The sequence below is a fragment of the Toxorhynchites rutilus genome, chromosome 1 (assembly GCF_029784135.1).
Source record: "Toxorhynchites rutilus septentrionalis strain SRP chromosome 1, ASM2978413v1, whole genome shotgun sequence".
Taxonomy (NCBI): Eukaryota; Metazoa; Arthropoda; class Insecta; order Diptera; family Culicidae; genus Toxorhynchites; species Toxorhynchites rutilus.
In genome coordinates this window covers 109,068,571-109,085,412 of record NC_073744.1, presented here as the reverse complement: position 1 = coordinate 109,085,412, position 16,842 = coordinate 109,068,571, and the positions used below count along the sequence as shown (strand labels likewise).

The following is a 16,842-nucleotide window of genomic DNA, read 5'->3' as shown; positions in this document are numbered from 1 at the left end:
CGACATAGGACGATTAAGTTTACCGTCGAAAAAGAAAAAGACGGTACACTTCCTTTTCTGGACCTGTACATTACCCGGAAGGAAGATAATCGGCTAAAGTTTGGGATATACCGTAAACCAACGTCTACGAATAGATATATAACTTCCGACTCTAATCACTTCGGCGCACAAAAACAAGCAGCCTTCCACTCCATGGTGTATCGTCTCCTCAACATACCAATGGAGAGAGATGATTACATAGCGGAGAAAAATAGAATCTACCATGCTGCAGAGCTGAATGGGTACAAGAGATGTTTTGTGGAGAAAATCCTTCGGAAACACGAGAAGAAGAAATGGAGAAAAAACAACACCACATTAGAGCCTGAGAAGGAACAACACAAAAGGATCAGCCTACCGTACTATCCCAAAATAACCAACACAGTCCAGTCTACACTCCGGAAACACGGATTTCATGTGGTGTACAAAAGTGAGAGCACCCTGAAAGACCTTTTGTGCAACCTGAAAGATAGAATTCCACCGGATGAAAAATCAGGGATCTATCAGATTCCCTGCAAAGACTGTACTAGTGTATACATCGGTCAAACTCGTCGGAAATTCAAAATCCGCCTACGTGAACATAAGAATGCGGTGGATAATGAACGAGCCAGCGAATCAAGTGTGGCAGCACATGCTTTAACTCAAGCCCACTGCGTAGACTGGGAGAAGGCAAAAATTATTAGAAATGTACGAAAAGCCTCACAGTTGAATGCATGGGAATCAATGTACATCTCAACCAGCGATTCCCCACTTATGAATGAAGAAGATGCACCAATATCATCTCAACTCTTCCATCTGACGAAGCTGATAACTCAGCAAACTATATCTTCGACAAGTACTGATAACCGTATGAATATGTGTTAGTGCTCCATCGTAACCAGTCGGACACCGTCCAGTAGATGGGCAACATCGAGCCCGAAACCGGTCGACGAAAAAGGTAATTTTAACCATTTTAATGTTTGTAAGGATTATAAGTGCTGTGTCCTAGTTCCGTGTCGCGTCTCGCGAGTGAATAGTGATAAATATCCTTACGTTAGCACAACCAAAAATAAGTGAAATGGAGGCAACTACCTCAAAGTGCTTTCGCCTTTATGGCCGATTGGTTACGAAGAAGAAAGTTCTGTTAATGAGTATTCAATTCTTAACACGGTGCAAGAGAAGAGGTTTTATTCCCAACTTTATTCAAATTAAACCCTCAATAAGTAGTGCATCCAGTGAAAAGGCAGCCAAACGTGCCCGAGTACTTTGGCTAGCCGAAGAAATAAGGTGCAAACATAAAGCGCTGTCCATTGTCGAAGAACAGCTGTATTCATTGCACCTACAGCTGTTGAAGCAAGTTGTTTACCACAGTGCTGTAGAGTGTATTGTTCATCGGTGTGTAGAAGGGAACAACGATTGTTGGCAAACAGTGATGTGTAAAATAAGTCGCAATCTCCAGGGACGTGTAAGGAGAACGAAAGAAAGGCATCACAAAAAACTACAACATCTCGCTCTGACGCAGGCGCCACAGAAGGTAATACGATCTCCACAAAACATCGACAATTTTGTTATCAACCTTTCGTCCGCACAGTTCGCTAGAACTGAGCTGGATCTATTGAACAAGGGATTGAATTTTGCCATCTCCCCCTCGCGCCCCCCCATCGCCGACACAGTAAACAATATTGAAAGCGCAATACAGTACAACACTTTCACGTCGAAATCAGCTATACGGTACGACGTTGAGCAATGTTTATTAAAAACAGTACCCAAGACGGAAAGTGGGAAACAGACGAGCTTTGATACCTGGTGTGCAATACGACAGCTAAAAGCTCGCGATGTAGTTTATTCACGGGCAGATAAAGGGAATGCAGTTGTGATCATGGATAAACATGATTATGACTTACGGGTTCTTGACATGATTCGCTCCGGTCCGTATGAAGAGCATTGCTTCAAAAATGGGAAACCTAAAGATCCGCTTAATGCAATGACTGAAGAAGCTAATTCTGTTCGCCAAAAAGTCACACACTTGATGGGTGGGGATAAACTTGAACGAAAATTGAATGTACCCAATCCAAAAGTGGCATTGTTGTACTGCCTCCCAAAAATACATAAAAATCCAGTGGCGATGCGGCCGATTTCGTCTAACATCTGCACTCCAACTGAAAAAATGGCTGCTTGGTTGGTTGAAGAATTGAAAAAATATCCCATAACTCACGGTAAAAATGTCAACAATTCGTTTGAGTTGGTAGACCATTTGAAAGGCTTCGAGGTTAGGCGAGGGGAAATTCTGGTGTCGTTCGATGTTACAGCTCTTTTTCCGAACGTGCCAGTAACAGAGGCGGTAAATAGTTTGCGCAGACATCTGGAACGGAAACGCGTACCACCCAATCAGATCGACGCATATCTTTTGGTAACGAAAACCTGTATGAATCAGAACTTCTTTTCGTTCAGGGGAAAGTTCTACAAGCAAACGTTCGGTCTCAGTATGGGTAGCAAGCTATCGCCACTCTTAGCGGAGGTTTTCATGAAAGATTTTGAAACAGAGTTGGCGAAAGAAAAATTCTTCCCTCGAATGTGGAGACGCTATGTAGATGACATCTTCGCAGTTGTGAAAGAACGTTACTTGAAGCAGACGTTGGAGTTGTTGAATTCCCGACATAGGACGATTAAGTTTACCGTCGAAAAAGAAAAAGACGGTACACTTCCTTTTCTGGACCTGTACATTACCCGGAAGGAAGATAATCGGCTAAAGTTTGGGATATACCGTAAACCAACGTCTACGAATAGATATATAACTTCCGACTCTAATCACTTCGGCGCACAAAAACAAGCAGCCTTCCACTCCATGGTGTATCGTCTCCTCAACATACCAATGGAGAGAGATGATTACATAGCGGAGAAAAATAGAATCTACCATGCTGCAGAGCTGAATGGGTACAAGAGATGTTTTGTGGAGAAAATCCTTCGGAAACACGAGAAGAAGAAATGGAGAAAAAACAACACCACATTAGAGCCTGAGAAGGAACAACACAAAAGGATCAGCCTACCGTACTATCCCAAAATAACCAACACAGTCCAGTCTACACTCCGGAAACACGGATTTCATGTGGTGTACAAAAGTGAGAGCACCCTGAAAGACCTTTTGTGCAACCTGAAAGATAGAATTCCACCGGATGAAAAATCAGGGATCTATCAGATTCCCTGCAAAGACTGTACTAGTGTATACATCGGTCAAACTCGTCGGAAATTCAAAATCCGCCTACGTGAACATAAGAATGCGGTGGATAATGAACGAGCCAGCGAATCAAGTGTGGCAGCACATGCTTTAACTCAAGCCCACTGCGTAGACTGGGAGAAGGCAAAAATTATTAGAAATGTACGAAAAGCCTCACAGTTGAATGCATGGGAATCAATGTACATCTCAACCAGCGATTCCCCACTTATGAATGAAGAAGATGCACCAATATCATCTCAACTCTTCCATCTGACGAAGCTGATAACTCAGCAAACTATATCTTCGACAAGTACTGATAACCGTATGAATATGTGTTAGTGCTCCATCGTAACCAGTCGGACACCGTCCAGTAGATGGGCAACATCGAGCCCGAAACCGGTCGACGAAAAAGGTAATTTTAACCATTTTAATGTTTGTAAGGATTATAAGTGCTGTGTCCTAGTTCCGTGTCGCGTCTCGCGAGTGAATAGTGATAAATATCCTTACGTTAGCACAACCAAAAATAAGTGAAATGGAGGCAACTACCTCAAAGTGCTTTCGCCTTTATGGCCGATTGGTTACGAAGAAGAAAGTTCTGTTAATGAGTATTCAATTCTTAACACGGTGCAAGAGAAGAGGTTTTATTCCCAACTTTATTCAAATTAAACCCTCAATAAGTAGTGCATCCAGTGAAAAGGCAGCCAAACGTGCCCGAGTACTTTGGCTAGCCGAAGAAATAAGGTGCAAACATAAAGCGCTGTCCATTGTCGAAGAACAGCTGTATTCATTGCACCTACAGCTGTTGAAGCAAGTTGTTTACCACAGTGCTGTAGAGTGTATTGTTCATCGGTGTGTAGAAGGGAACAACGATTGTTGGCAAACAGTGATGTGTAAAATAAGTCGCAATCTCCAGGGACGTGTAAGGAGAACGAAAGAAAGGCATCACAAAAAACTACAACATCTCGCTCTGACGCAGGCGCCACAGAAGGTAATACGATCTCCACAAAACATCGACAATTTTGTTATCAACCTTTCGTCCGCACAGTTCGCTAGAACTGAGCTGGATCTATTGAACAAGGGATTGAATTTTGCCATCTCCCCCTCGCGCCCCCCCATCGCCGACACAGTAAACAATATTGAAAGCGCAATACAGTACAACACTTTCACGTCGAAATCAGCTATACGGTACGACGTTGAACAATGTTTATTAAAAACAGTACCCAAGACGGAAAGTGGGAAACAGACGAGCTTTGATACCTGGTGTGCAATACGACAGCTAAAAGCTCGCGATGTAGTTTATTCACGGGCAGATAAAGGGAATGCAGTTGTGATCATGGATAAACATGATTATGACTTACGGGTTCTTGACATGATTCGCTCCGGTCCGTATGAAGAGCATTGCTTCAAAAATGGGAAACCTAAAGATCCGCTTAATGCAATGACTGAAGAAGCTAATTCTGTTCGCCAAAAAGTCACACACTTGATGGGTGGGGATAAACTTGAACGAAAATTGAATGTACCCAATCCAAAAGTGGCATTGTTGTACTGCCTCCCAAAAATACATAAAAATCCAGTGGCGATGCGGCCGATTTCGTCTAACATCTGCACTCCAACTGAAAAAATGGCTGCTTGGTTGGTTGAAGAATTGAAAAAATATCCCATAACTCACGGTAAAAATGTCAACAATTCGTTTGAGTTGGTAGACCATTTGAAAGGCTTCGAGGTTAGGCGAGGGGAAATTCTGGTGTCGTTCGATGTTACAGCTCTTTTTCCGAACGTGCCAGTAACAGAGGCGGTAAAAAGTTTGCGCAGACATCTGGAACGGAAACGCGTACCACCCAATCAGATCGACGCATATCTTTTGGTAACGAAAACCTGTATGAATCAGAACTTCTTTTCGTTCAGGGGAAAGTTCTACAAGCAAACGTTCGGTCTCAGTATGGGTAGCAAGCTATCGCCACTCTTAGCGGAGGTTTTCATGAAAGATTTTGAAACAGAGTTGGCGAAAGAAAAATTCTTCCCTCGAATGTGGAGACGCTATGTAGATGACATCTTCGCAGTTGTGAAAGAACGTTACTTGAAGCAGACGTTGGAGTTGTTGAATTCCCGACATAGGACGATTAAGTTTACCGTCGAAAAAGAAAAAGACGGTACACTTCCTTTTCTGGACCTGTACATTACCCGGAAGGAAGATAATCGGCTAAAGTTTGGGATATACCGTAAACCAACGTCTACGAATAGATATATAACTTCCGACTCTAATCACTTCGGCGCACAAAAACAAGCAGCCTTCCACTCCATGGTGTATCGTCTCCTCAACATACCAATGGAGAGAGATGATTACATAGCGGAGAAAAATAGAATCTACCATGCTGCAGAGCTGAATGGGTACAAGAGATGTTTTGTGGAGAAAATCCTTCGGAAACACGAGAAGAAGAAATGGAGAAAAAACAACACCACATTAGAGCCTGAGAAGGAACAACACAAAAGGATCAGCCTACCGTACTATCCCAAAATAACCAACACAGTCCAGTCTACACTCCGGAAACACGGATTTCATGTGGTGTACAAAAGTGAGAGCACCCTGAAAGACCTTTTGTGCAACCTGAAAGATAGAATTCCACCGGATGAAAAATCAGGGATCTATCAGATTCCCTGCAAAGACTGTACTAGTGTATACATCGGTCAAACTCGTCGGAAATTCAAAATCCGCCTACGTGAACATAAGAATGCGGTGGATAATGAACGAGCCAGCGAATCAAGTGTGGCAGCACATGCTTTAACTCAAGCCCACTGCGTAGACTGGGAGAAGGCAAAAATTATTAGAAATGTACGAAAAGCCTCACAGTTGAATGCATGGGAATCAATGTACATCTCAACCAGCGATTCCCCACTTATGAATGAAGAAGATGCACCAATATCATCTCAACTCTTCCATCTGACGAAGCTGATAACTCAGCAAACTATATCTTCGACAAGTACTGATAACCGTATGAATATGTGTTAGTGCTCCATCGTAACCAGTCGGACACCGTCCAGTAGATGGGCAACATCGAGCCCGAAACCGGTCGACGAAAAAGGTAATTTTAACCATTTTAATGTTTGTAAGGATTATAAGTGCTGTGTCCTAGTTCCGTGTCGCGTCTCGCGAGTGAATAGTGATAAATATCCTTACGTTAGCACAACCAAAAATAAGCTCTCAGCACCACCTTAAATGGTTTTTCAGACGGGGTATCGTGAGTGTAAAACTCATGATTTTTTGATTTCAGGTATGAACCAATGATTTTGTATTTTTCCAGAGTGGGACTAGTAATTTTAATGCCGATGCTGCATATTTTAAAAACTGGCTGCAATTTCAGCGCCAGCAGTTCAGACCTCAAAGTCCCTATATCTCTCGATGTTGTGAAATAAGGTGGTACTTTCACCTTTTTCTCAACATTAACGTTTTCGGTTGTTGATTCCTCCTCGGTATGGCCATCCAATAAAGCATAGCGGTTTCTTTCTAATATTGGTTCCTCGCCGGTGTCCGATCGATGTCGTTTGTTGGTGCCATGTAGTATGCCTGGGTCGGTTGACCGGGTTTTCCTCATTATTGGCAGACAGGTAGTTGATGAATCGCAGGTAGACAATCTGAAAAGAGAAATAAATAGCTTTTTAAAAATCAGGTAATGAATGGAGCTACAAACACGTCCGTCTCTGTCGACGGTCGGAGTGGAATGTGGCCAAGCACCACCATCGCTCACTTTATATAGCTATATAGTTAACGTTGTTGCGATCGCGTATATTTATTCATAATCTCTTTTGCGTTCACCACTCGTCTTCACCTTGTCCCTACGTTCACCCGTTCCTGTGGTTGCTTGTAATGAGTAGCTGTTTGCTGCGTTTTTTTTTTTATAAATTCGTTTATTTTTACAGGCTCAGTTACATAAGTTTAAAGGAGCCGAAATCTTAAATATATTTTTAAAACTATATATATGAACAATTTTCTTAAATCTATGGTTAGTAATGTGGGAAACCGATTACTCGTGGTGGACTCGAGATTAAAAGGGTGACATTTTCTCAGGAAAAGGATGGGGTATAAGGAAATTATTACAATGTTGATAATCACACACACTCAATTCTTAAATCTATTCGTACATCAGTTGTGAATTTACATTTCATTCTTCTGTTTATAGCAAGCGGACCAATTACTCACAAAGGAAGAAATGGAGGGTATAAGGATATAAGGATAATCACACACGAACATCGATAGATTTAAGGAAAACATATATTTGGGACATGTAATCAAGGTCTAACCGAGCCAACATATCTCTCACCGGCACATTGGGCTGCCTTCCTCTAGCCCGAAGGGAGTTCTCTAAATTCGATCTGGCAACAAGATACACCTCACACGACCAAACAACGTGTTCGATGTCGTGGTAACCTCGGCCACAAACGCAGATATTGCTGCCGGCCAGATTGAAACGAAAGAGTAGCGCGTCTAACGAACAGTGATTGGACATGAGTCGGGAGAAGGTGCGAATAAAGTCCCGACTCAAGTCCAGACTTTTGAACCATGGTTTGAGGCTAACCTTAGGGATAATCGAGTGAAGCCACCGTTTGCTGCGTTAGCGCAGCCAAAATGTATGGGAAACTAGGAATTTCTTTCTTCCAATTTTCATCAAATTAAGCTTTACATTAACTGAAAAATCGTAATGTAGAGCATATAAAAAATTGCTGAGGATACTTCCTATCAACACGTGTATTTGAAATCAAAATCCATCAAATAATTTTTTACATTGAATAATTGAAATGGACCCCTATATTGAAGGGTTAGACGTAGTCCTACGTCAAAATTGCATGAACTCAGAGGCTATTATTCATATTTTTCATGTACATTTTCCATGGTGTGCATTATCCGTGAAAACATGGAACTCGCTAATTCTAATGGACTAATCCTATAGACTCTTGCTCTTTTGTTTTGGTCATGACTGTCACATTATCTGACCACTTGTGTACACGACCTTACAAATAATTAATTGATTGATTTCTGTACCGATAAAACATAGTTGTCATGTTGAAATATTTTTTCGTGTTTATACCTTTTTAGACCTTTGTTTTCGATTTTTGTTATCCGTCGTAACATTCCCACATCATTCCGTGGATAATCGGGGTTCTACTGAATTTGGTTTTTTGATAGTTCGAACAAATGCCATGTTAGGCCTATTCATGCATTGTGATGTTTGGTATGATTCCTAGGACTTTTAAAACATGTGAATGGGGGAATTGTTATATTGCCCTTTGAAGAAGATCTCTCAAGTGTACGTACATCTCTAATCGCGAATTTGCTTGATTTGATGAATTTCGGAACAAAAATGTCCCTCACATGCATATGCAAAGTTCCCCAGGCATCTTGGTTCTGAAGTATGTGTTAGGGAAATACATTTCAGTGGGAACAAATTTCTGTTACTCCGGTTGCTTCATTTGGTCGGAAAAATTTGAGGATCACAAATCGGACTAATCAAAGCGTGGCAGTTAGTGCGTTTAGATATTGCTTAACATTTCACCATTTTTTAATTGTTTATCTCAAGAAAAATAACATTTTATTCATTGTGATGCATGCGTAGAATATTTACTATCGATTGATGCAAACTTCTTCCCGATCTATGAGGAAATGCTCGAGTTATAAGCATTCGAAATCTTTCACGGAACAATCGATCCGTTGGACCTAATTTTCCACTACTCGGCCACACCGGAAAGTTACTTGACATAGCCCCATAAAAAGAAATCAAATGGCGCCAAACGGCATGAGCGAGGCAGTTAATCGACGGGTACCTTTTTAGGAATAACACACTCACCAAACTTAGTTTTCAATCAATTTATTGTAACGTGCGCTGTGTGGTAAGTGACAACGTCTTGTTGAAACCACATACCATTGATGCCAAAACCTTCCAATTTTGGTTAAAAATAGTCTTCCAACATATCGCGATAGCGTTCTTTATTGACGGTAACATGACATGACGGTAACAGCTCATCAACGAAGAAATACGCCTCAATCACTCTTCCGGACAATGACCAATAACGCATATTTTGCTTGTTGACAAAGCCATTTAGCCTCATCGCTGAGAATAATTTTGTGATGAAAATTATCATTTTCCCCAGAGTCAGAGCCCAATCGGATATGTTTCGGCACTTCATATGGTCAAGTGGCTTTAGTTCCTGAGCGAATTTGATCTTGTAAGGAGATAGGCCAAGAACTTTTCGCAAAAAACGCCACAATGAGTTTTGGGAGTTGCCCAATTCTAGAGAATGCCGTGCAAATGACTAGATTGGGTCATTTCGGATAGATTCACTTGCTTATTTTCGTTGTTTCGTGCGGGCAGCTTCTCGTTGGTACGAGAATATTCAACAGCGAAAATGTCAACTGAAATTTGGTCACCAAACTATGTACAGCTGCGACGATTATTATGGCCGAAAATTGGAGTAAGTGCTCTTAAAGTTGCAACCACCGACGCCGAATTTCGGTAGTAATTTTTAATAATTATTAGGCGTTGCTCGTTCGTGTACTTCATGACATATGATAAAATCTCTATAGGACTAATTATTCTACTCCCAACACGATATAGCTAACGCACATTTTTTCCATCCCATTTATGCGGCCAGAGGCAATTAAATGTTGATAAATACATTGTTTCACCGGATCAAAATTACGTTCTTTTATATTCAACATCTCAAATAGCAGAAAATACCAGGTAACATAATACATCGGACGACAACAAAAAAGCGAATACTAACCATTTGACTGCGTTAAGTTATTTTATTTACGAATTAGCTACATCAAACATTTTTCCTCTGTCAACGAAAGAAGGTGATCAGTCTGCGCCAAGTTTGCAGCAGGTACTATGGGCTCCACGGCATTTACCGACGGATGTCAATGGGAACAGCGAAAAGGGGTCTTCCCAGGGCATTGCGTTCGTTCAGGAAAGCGACATATATTATAAACCTAAAGTGCAGGGTGATCTCATATGCAGAATAACTACTAATGGTAGGTTCACAACATAAACTCTGAACACTTTTGTGACATTCTATTCTTTTTGCGCAGGAAATAATAATGAAATTCTAAATGGGGTGCCGGATTGGCTATATTCGAATGTAGCTGAGTTAAAAAGTTCTTCCTTGCTTTTTTCTCCAGACGGTCAATATTTATCTTACCTCTCCTTCAATGTATCTAATGTTCATCAGTACCAGTAAGTGCTCCAGTGCCCCAGTTCGCTCGTTCGAACCTCGTTCTAAGATGTTTAACTCATTCACAGCTACGTATGGTATGGTGATAACGACCAATATCCTAGCATTAAAAGCGTTCGATATCCTAAGACAAATTCACCTAATCCAAACGTAACCGTTCACGTCGTTAACCTGAGTGTTTTAAAATTTATATCTCGAAAAGTTATTACACTACCCGCTTACATTAGCAACGAAAGCTATGTGGGTGGTATGCAGTGGCTATCACCGATAGAATTATCTGTTACATACAGCAATCGAGAGCAGAATGTGTCACATGTATTTCTATGTACTGCGCCAAACTTCATTTGCAACGAAGTATAATGGTATCCTAAAAGATGTGTACCATCATTAATATTTTACAATTTGTAGATTTTCAGTGAGCGAGCAGTTGAAAATGGATGGGTGTTAATTGGTGAAAGTCCGTTTTTTTTAACAGCTGAAGTCAGCCACGTCGCTAACGCTACGCATGAAGATAGTAGCACGACGTCGGATGCAGAACCGAGAACAGATGTAAAATCTGGAACGAGTGTTATGAAACGGAGCATTTTTATGTTGAAGCGCCTCGATGTACGTGATGGTTCGCATGGATATTTCAGACAAATTGGTCTCATTCCCATCGAAACTAAAAGGCCTATCATTTTAACAATTGGACTTTCCGAAGTAACAGAAATCCTGGGATATGATCATAGGCAACGTTTCGTTTATTTCATCGCAGCACCACATCGAAAACCTGGTCAACGCCATTTGTATAGAGTTTCGTTGAGCTTGAATGAAGGCATAGAATCGATTAAAAAGACGTTAAAGAGTATGTCGCCTTACTGCATGACTTGTGAATCGACGCCGAACGATTCCTTCAGCTTGTTAATAAAAACTAACACAACAATTGAGCAACTGAATATTCCGAACAACTGTTTGTACAACAAGATATACTTCAGTACTGACTATACGTATTACGTACAGGAGTGTTTAGGCCCCGAATCGCCTTCGTTATACATCGTAGATGCTGTAAGCCTAAAAAAGATTTTCATCCTCAACGACGGTAACCGGTTACGACAAGGATTGACCGAACTAGCTAAGCCACAAATAATGACGTTCAGCGTGGAAATCAAGTATGATTTTAACGCGCAAGTAAAACTGTTTCTACCACCTGGAATCAAAGAAGATGATGATATGCTGCTTCCACTGATATTGCAAGTGTATGCACCAAAACCCCCCCATGCAATTCAAAATCATTAACTTTCAATGATAATTCAACTTTCAGAGACGCGACACCAGAATCGCAGTTGGTGTCTGAAAAATACAGCTTTGATTGGAATTGGTATTTGTGTAGTTTTCAATCCTATATCATTGCTCAAATTGATGCACGAGGATCCGGCTTCCAAGGGGAGGCACTAAAGACACAAATTCGTGGTAAAGCAGGAATCGAAGTGGAGGATCAGCTATCCGTTTTAACGTAAACTTTGAAAAAGTGAGACAGAAGCATGAATTTTCATATGTATCATTTATTTTAGTTATCTGCGGAACAATTTGAAACTGGTTGATCCAAATAGAATTTGCGCCTATGGTAGGTCATTCACTCTTGACATATGCTTATTAAGGAAATAATAGATTCTATCATTAGGATGGGGATATGGTGCATATATTGTGTCGATGATGCTGGCTAGTGATTCTGAGAATGTTCTAAAATGCGGAGCAGTGGTAAATCCTATTGTATCATTCAAATATTACTGTAATGAAATACAACGGATAGTCAGGTACAACAACTAAGAGCAAATGTTTTTTTTTCAGATTCGTTCTTCACGGAACGTTACGTAATTCAACCGGCCGACAATGGCCGTTCGCTGCTAGATTCGGACCTATCGATGAAAGCCGGAAATTTCGCTAACAAGAAGTATCTGATAATACATGGGACGGCTGATACGCAAGTTCATGAGCAACACACAGCCTTATTGACTAAATCGTTGATCGAAGAGGGTGTTATGTTCAGGCATCAAGTAATATTTATGGTATTATGTTGCATTAACTTGTTAGCTTATATGAGTTTTGTCCCCATAGGTCTATGTTGATGAAAACCACCAACTCACAGACGTAGTTTCACATGTTTATCACACAATCGAATCGTATTTTGAGGAGAACTTCTTGAATGATAACCAGGACTGGACGTCTGCTTTCTTCCTATCGAAAACATAATTGTTCAATTTTGTTCCAATCAAATTGATTTGTCAATAAATCATCGATTTCATTTCAAATTGTGTTTTTCCGGCTATTGTCATGAGCACATGTCTCTTTGATAATGGTATTTGAGAGTTTGAATATCACCAGGCGGGGGGAAAACCCCTTCGTTTGGGCTTGTCATTGAACCAATACAGGGTGTTGACTCAAAACTCAAAAAAAAAATTCCCTGCTATTCCCTGATTTTCCCGAATTTTTTCCGAAAAACTCCAGATGTAGACTAATAATAAAATTTTCTACTCAGATTTTCGGGAAAAGTGGTAGTTTTGTTCTTTTTCGCAAAACATTAGACCCGTATTTTTAATTTTTTTGTTAGGGTGCCAATTTTCATTTTAGGTTAACTTTTTACCCTTTTTTTCCAAAAATGACATTTTTCAAAAATTCATAACTTGTGAACTACTGAACCAATTTAGACGGTCGAAATATCAAACTAAAGCTAATTAGCTCATTCTTGGAAAAATATATATTGTATAGCTTCTGCCGAACTTGTAGCTTCGACAGCCGGTTGCCGTACACCACTTGAGTTGCCTAGCAAGAAATGGTTCGGCGTGAGTGCCTCATTCTCTTCCGATGTAAGTGGTAGATATGTTAGAGGACGGCTGTTCACAATAGCTTCTGCCTCAACCATGAATGTCTCCAACGCCTCATCATCCAACTTCCGATTGTTGTTGTACGCCGTTTCCATCACCGGTTTTATGGAACGAACCATCCTCTCCCAAGCGCCACCCATGTGGGGAGTGTTAGGAGGGTTGAAGATCCACTTGGTAGCAGTACCAGTAAACGTTACAGCCATTTGCTCAACTTGCTCCTTTAGTAGTCTATCGGCGCCTTGGAAATTCGTCCCGTTATCCGAATAGATTACAGCTGGTGATCCTCGGCGACAGATGAACCGACGAATACATTTCATGCAGGAATCCGTAGATTAGTTGTGAGCCACTTCTACGTGCACTGCACGTATTGTCAAACATGTAAACAGTGCTATCCAGCGTTTTGCATTGCTCCTTCCAATCTTCACCGTCCGGGGTCCAAAAAAGTCCAGACCAATATACGTGAACGGTCGTACAAACGACGCAATCCTTGCAAGAGGCAACGGTGCCATACGTGGAATATTCGGTTGGTACTTGTGAACTCGACACCACTAGCATGCTTTCGCTACTTTTCTGACTGCCGAACGAAGTGCTGATACATGATAACGCTACCGAACCTCGTTCACTGCTGTTTCTGAGTTACCGTGATGATATCTACGATGATGGTTATCTAAAACCAAATTTGTCAGCAGATGATTGCTCGGTAGAATTACGGGGTATTCCTCTACCTTCCTACCTATGTATCCTTCTCTACATTTGGTGCCGCTCCAATTCTGCCATCCACTCGAAGAATACCTTGCTCATCTAAAGTGGGGCAAAGCTGATACAGAGAACTGTTTTTTCCTACGCCTGTTTTTTCGTTGATCGACTTTGTCCTATTGCGTATCAGCACCATCATCTCATCCGGATATCTTTGCCACTGTGCCTCACAGATTAAAAGGATTTCCGCCTTTTGGAGCTCTTCGGATGTCAATGGACCTGCTAAACTTTCTTTCCCGATAATCTTTTGTTTCGAGTTTTCTATGTATCGGTATACATAGGCAACAACAAGAATGGCTTTGGTTAGTTTAGAGAAACGTTCTATTTCGACTAAGCGTTCGGGAATCGGATTTGCTTTATGAGCATAACAGGGACGTAACTCTTCGTCAGTTTGTTTGCTGGACAGTTTTTCTTTCGGCCATTCTGTTTCTGCCAGCCGTAGAAACGAGGCCCTTGAACCAAACACTGCTTGCAGACAGATCTGGTCCATTTCCCCACTTCGTCGCAAGGTCCGCCGGATTTTGCTTAGAGGGAACCCAACGCCAGTTCGTTACATCGGAGATCGTCAGAAATTCACCGATTCTACAGGCGACAAATTGTTTATAACGACGATGGTCAGACCATAGCCAGGCTAATACGGTAGCTGAGTCACTCCACAGGATCTTCCTGGTGATGGATAGTGTGTGGTTTTCGTTGATGAACTGTGCTAATCGACCCCCAAGCAAAAAAAAAAGCCAAAAGCTCTAACCGTGCTACTGATTGGGTCTTCAAGGGGGTAACTTTTGTCTTCGCCGCAACCAGTATGCATTCCGGTAATCCGTCAGGGTTCAGTTCGGAAATACGCCGCCGCACAATACGCAGATTCACTGGCGTCCACGAATATGTGGAGTTGTAGATCCCTGTAGCGCTAATGAGTTGCGACTGGGAAGTAGCAGCGAGGTATTTTCAGGTCACGAACGTCGACTAACAGGTTGATCCATTTTTTCCACCTTTGGTGTAGCTCATTCTTAACCTTTTCATCCCAATGTGTTCCAGATCTCCACACCTCTTGCAGTAAGATCTTCCCGTGTACTACAAACAGACTTAGCAGACCTAGCGGATCGAAAAGTGACATCAAACATCTTAGCAGCTGTCTTTTCGTAGGACTTTCATTGCTGTTGAGCAAATCAACAATTTCCTGCTTCATCTCGGTTGCGAAACTGAAGGTATCTTCTTGTGTTGACCACAGAAGACCAAGAACTCGTTCGGGGTCATTGTGTTTATCCGCCGCAAACGATTTATCTTCCTCGAGGTTTGTTTCACCCAGACCTTCCAAAACAGTGTTGTCGTTGGACAGCCAGTTCCTCAGCTCGAAGCCACCTTGCTCATGGACGAAGCGCATTTCCCGTGAATCTTTAATAGCGTCTTCCACGGACTCGTTGCTCTCCAGAGAGTCGTCCACGTAATGGTTCTTCACTATACCTTCAACAGCTCGAGGATACAGTTCTTTGAATTCTGCGGCGTTCTTGTTTTTTTTATGAATTGCGCTGATGAGCACGTAGAGCCGAAGGTCGCTACATCCATGAGAAACACATCGGGAGTCTCGGAGGGATTATTGTGCCAAAGAAATCTTTGAGAGTTGCGATCTTCTTTCCGTATGAGAATTTGATTGATCATTTCTCTTATGTCAGCCGAAACGGCTACGTTGAACTGGCGGAAGCGTACGAGTACACCGGGGAGTGATATCAGCTGATCTGGACCCTTTAATAGAACGGAATTAAGAGAAATTCCGTTTACGGCCGCTCTAGCATCCCAAATCATGCGTACCTTTGTGGGCTTCCGAGGGTTCACTACAGCTCCTAGTGGAAAATACCATACACGTCGCAAGTCTGCACTGTTCAGTTCTTTCTCGGTTGCTCGATGGGCGTAGCCTTTGAATTGGTAATCTTCCAATTGTTGTTGTAAAACCTGCTTCAGATCTGGATTACGATGCATTCTTCTCTCCAAGCATTCAAGTCGACGTAGAGCCATATTATAGCTATCCGGCAATTCTATATGGTCGGACATCCAAAGTAGGCCGGTTTCACAATGACTGCCTACTCGAACTATAGTATCCTGCAACAATTGTTGAGCACGTTCATCGGATTTCGACAATAGTGGAGTTCCAGGTAAAAATCCGACTTCATCCATGGTAACGAATTCATTGACGATGTCATGAAGAGCTTGATCTGACTCACATCCGCAAGCATGGCAATTGACAGATAATTTTCGACCATTGCTTGCTCTGCCTCCGTAGATACACCAACCAAGTCTCGTGGCGATTGGCTCTTGTCTGGATCCTTCGCGAATTTTCAGTGGAACCATCAAGTTCAAGTTTTTGACTCCAATTAGAAGTTTTGGAACAGCTTTTGAATAGCTTATGACAGGTAGTCATTTAAGATGAGATTACTGCTTCGAGAGATATTCATACGATAGTGACTGCGTGGGTAGCGACAATTCTTTAACCGTTTGAACCTCCTCCAAAGTAAATTTCCTTCCTCCAGTTGAAGAAACGGCCAGTGATATCAAAGCAATTCTTTCTCCACTCTGGTTACGTTGGCAGTCCACAACAGGCATAGAGGCATCATTACACCATCTACGCCAAGCTCCCTAGCTAAACTATTCTCGATTATGGTCAAGGATGAACCATCGTCTAGGAACGCGAAGGTGTCCACAGCTCCTTTGGGTCCATGTAATGTGACAGGTATTATCCTGAAAAGTAGTGTCTGTTTCACTAATCGCTGTGAATGATTT

At 41.8% G+C, this 16,842-nt stretch overlaps 1 protein-coding gene across 5 annotated transcripts in view; it reads left to right on the top strand.

The window, feature by feature from the left end:
- Positions 1–12,741, top strand: part of LOC129764361 (inactive dipeptidyl peptidase 10) — a 33,040-nt gene extending 20,299 nt beyond the window's left edge. For 2 of the 5 annotated variants that reach the window (XM_055763355.1, XM_055763371.1), the window contains 10 exons: positions 9,872–9,960; positions 10,021–10,253; positions 10,311–10,455; positions 10,522–10,807; positions 10,862–11,688; positions 11,754–11,945; positions 12,004–12,056; positions 12,114–12,221; positions 12,281–12,486; positions 12,548–12,741. In XM_055763355.1, the coding sequence (XP_055619330.1) occupies positions 9,872–9,960; positions 10,021–10,253; positions 10,311–10,455; positions 10,522–10,807; positions 10,862–11,688; positions 11,754–11,945; positions 12,004–12,056; positions 12,114–12,221; positions 12,281–12,486; positions 12,548–12,682 (2,274 nt within the window). In that variant the 3' untranslated portion in view covers positions 12,683–12,741. Of the gene's footprint in view, positions 1–9,871; positions 9,961–10,020; positions 10,254–10,310; positions 10,456–10,521; positions 10,808–10,861; positions 11,689–11,753; positions 11,946–12,003; positions 12,057–12,100; positions 12,222–12,280; positions 12,487–12,547 lie in introns of those variants that run through there. The other 3 variants (XR_008741126.1, XM_055763363.1, XM_055763380.1) reach the window with 3 other exon arrangements.
- The last annotated feature ends 4,101 nt before the right edge of the window (positions 12,742–16,842 follow it).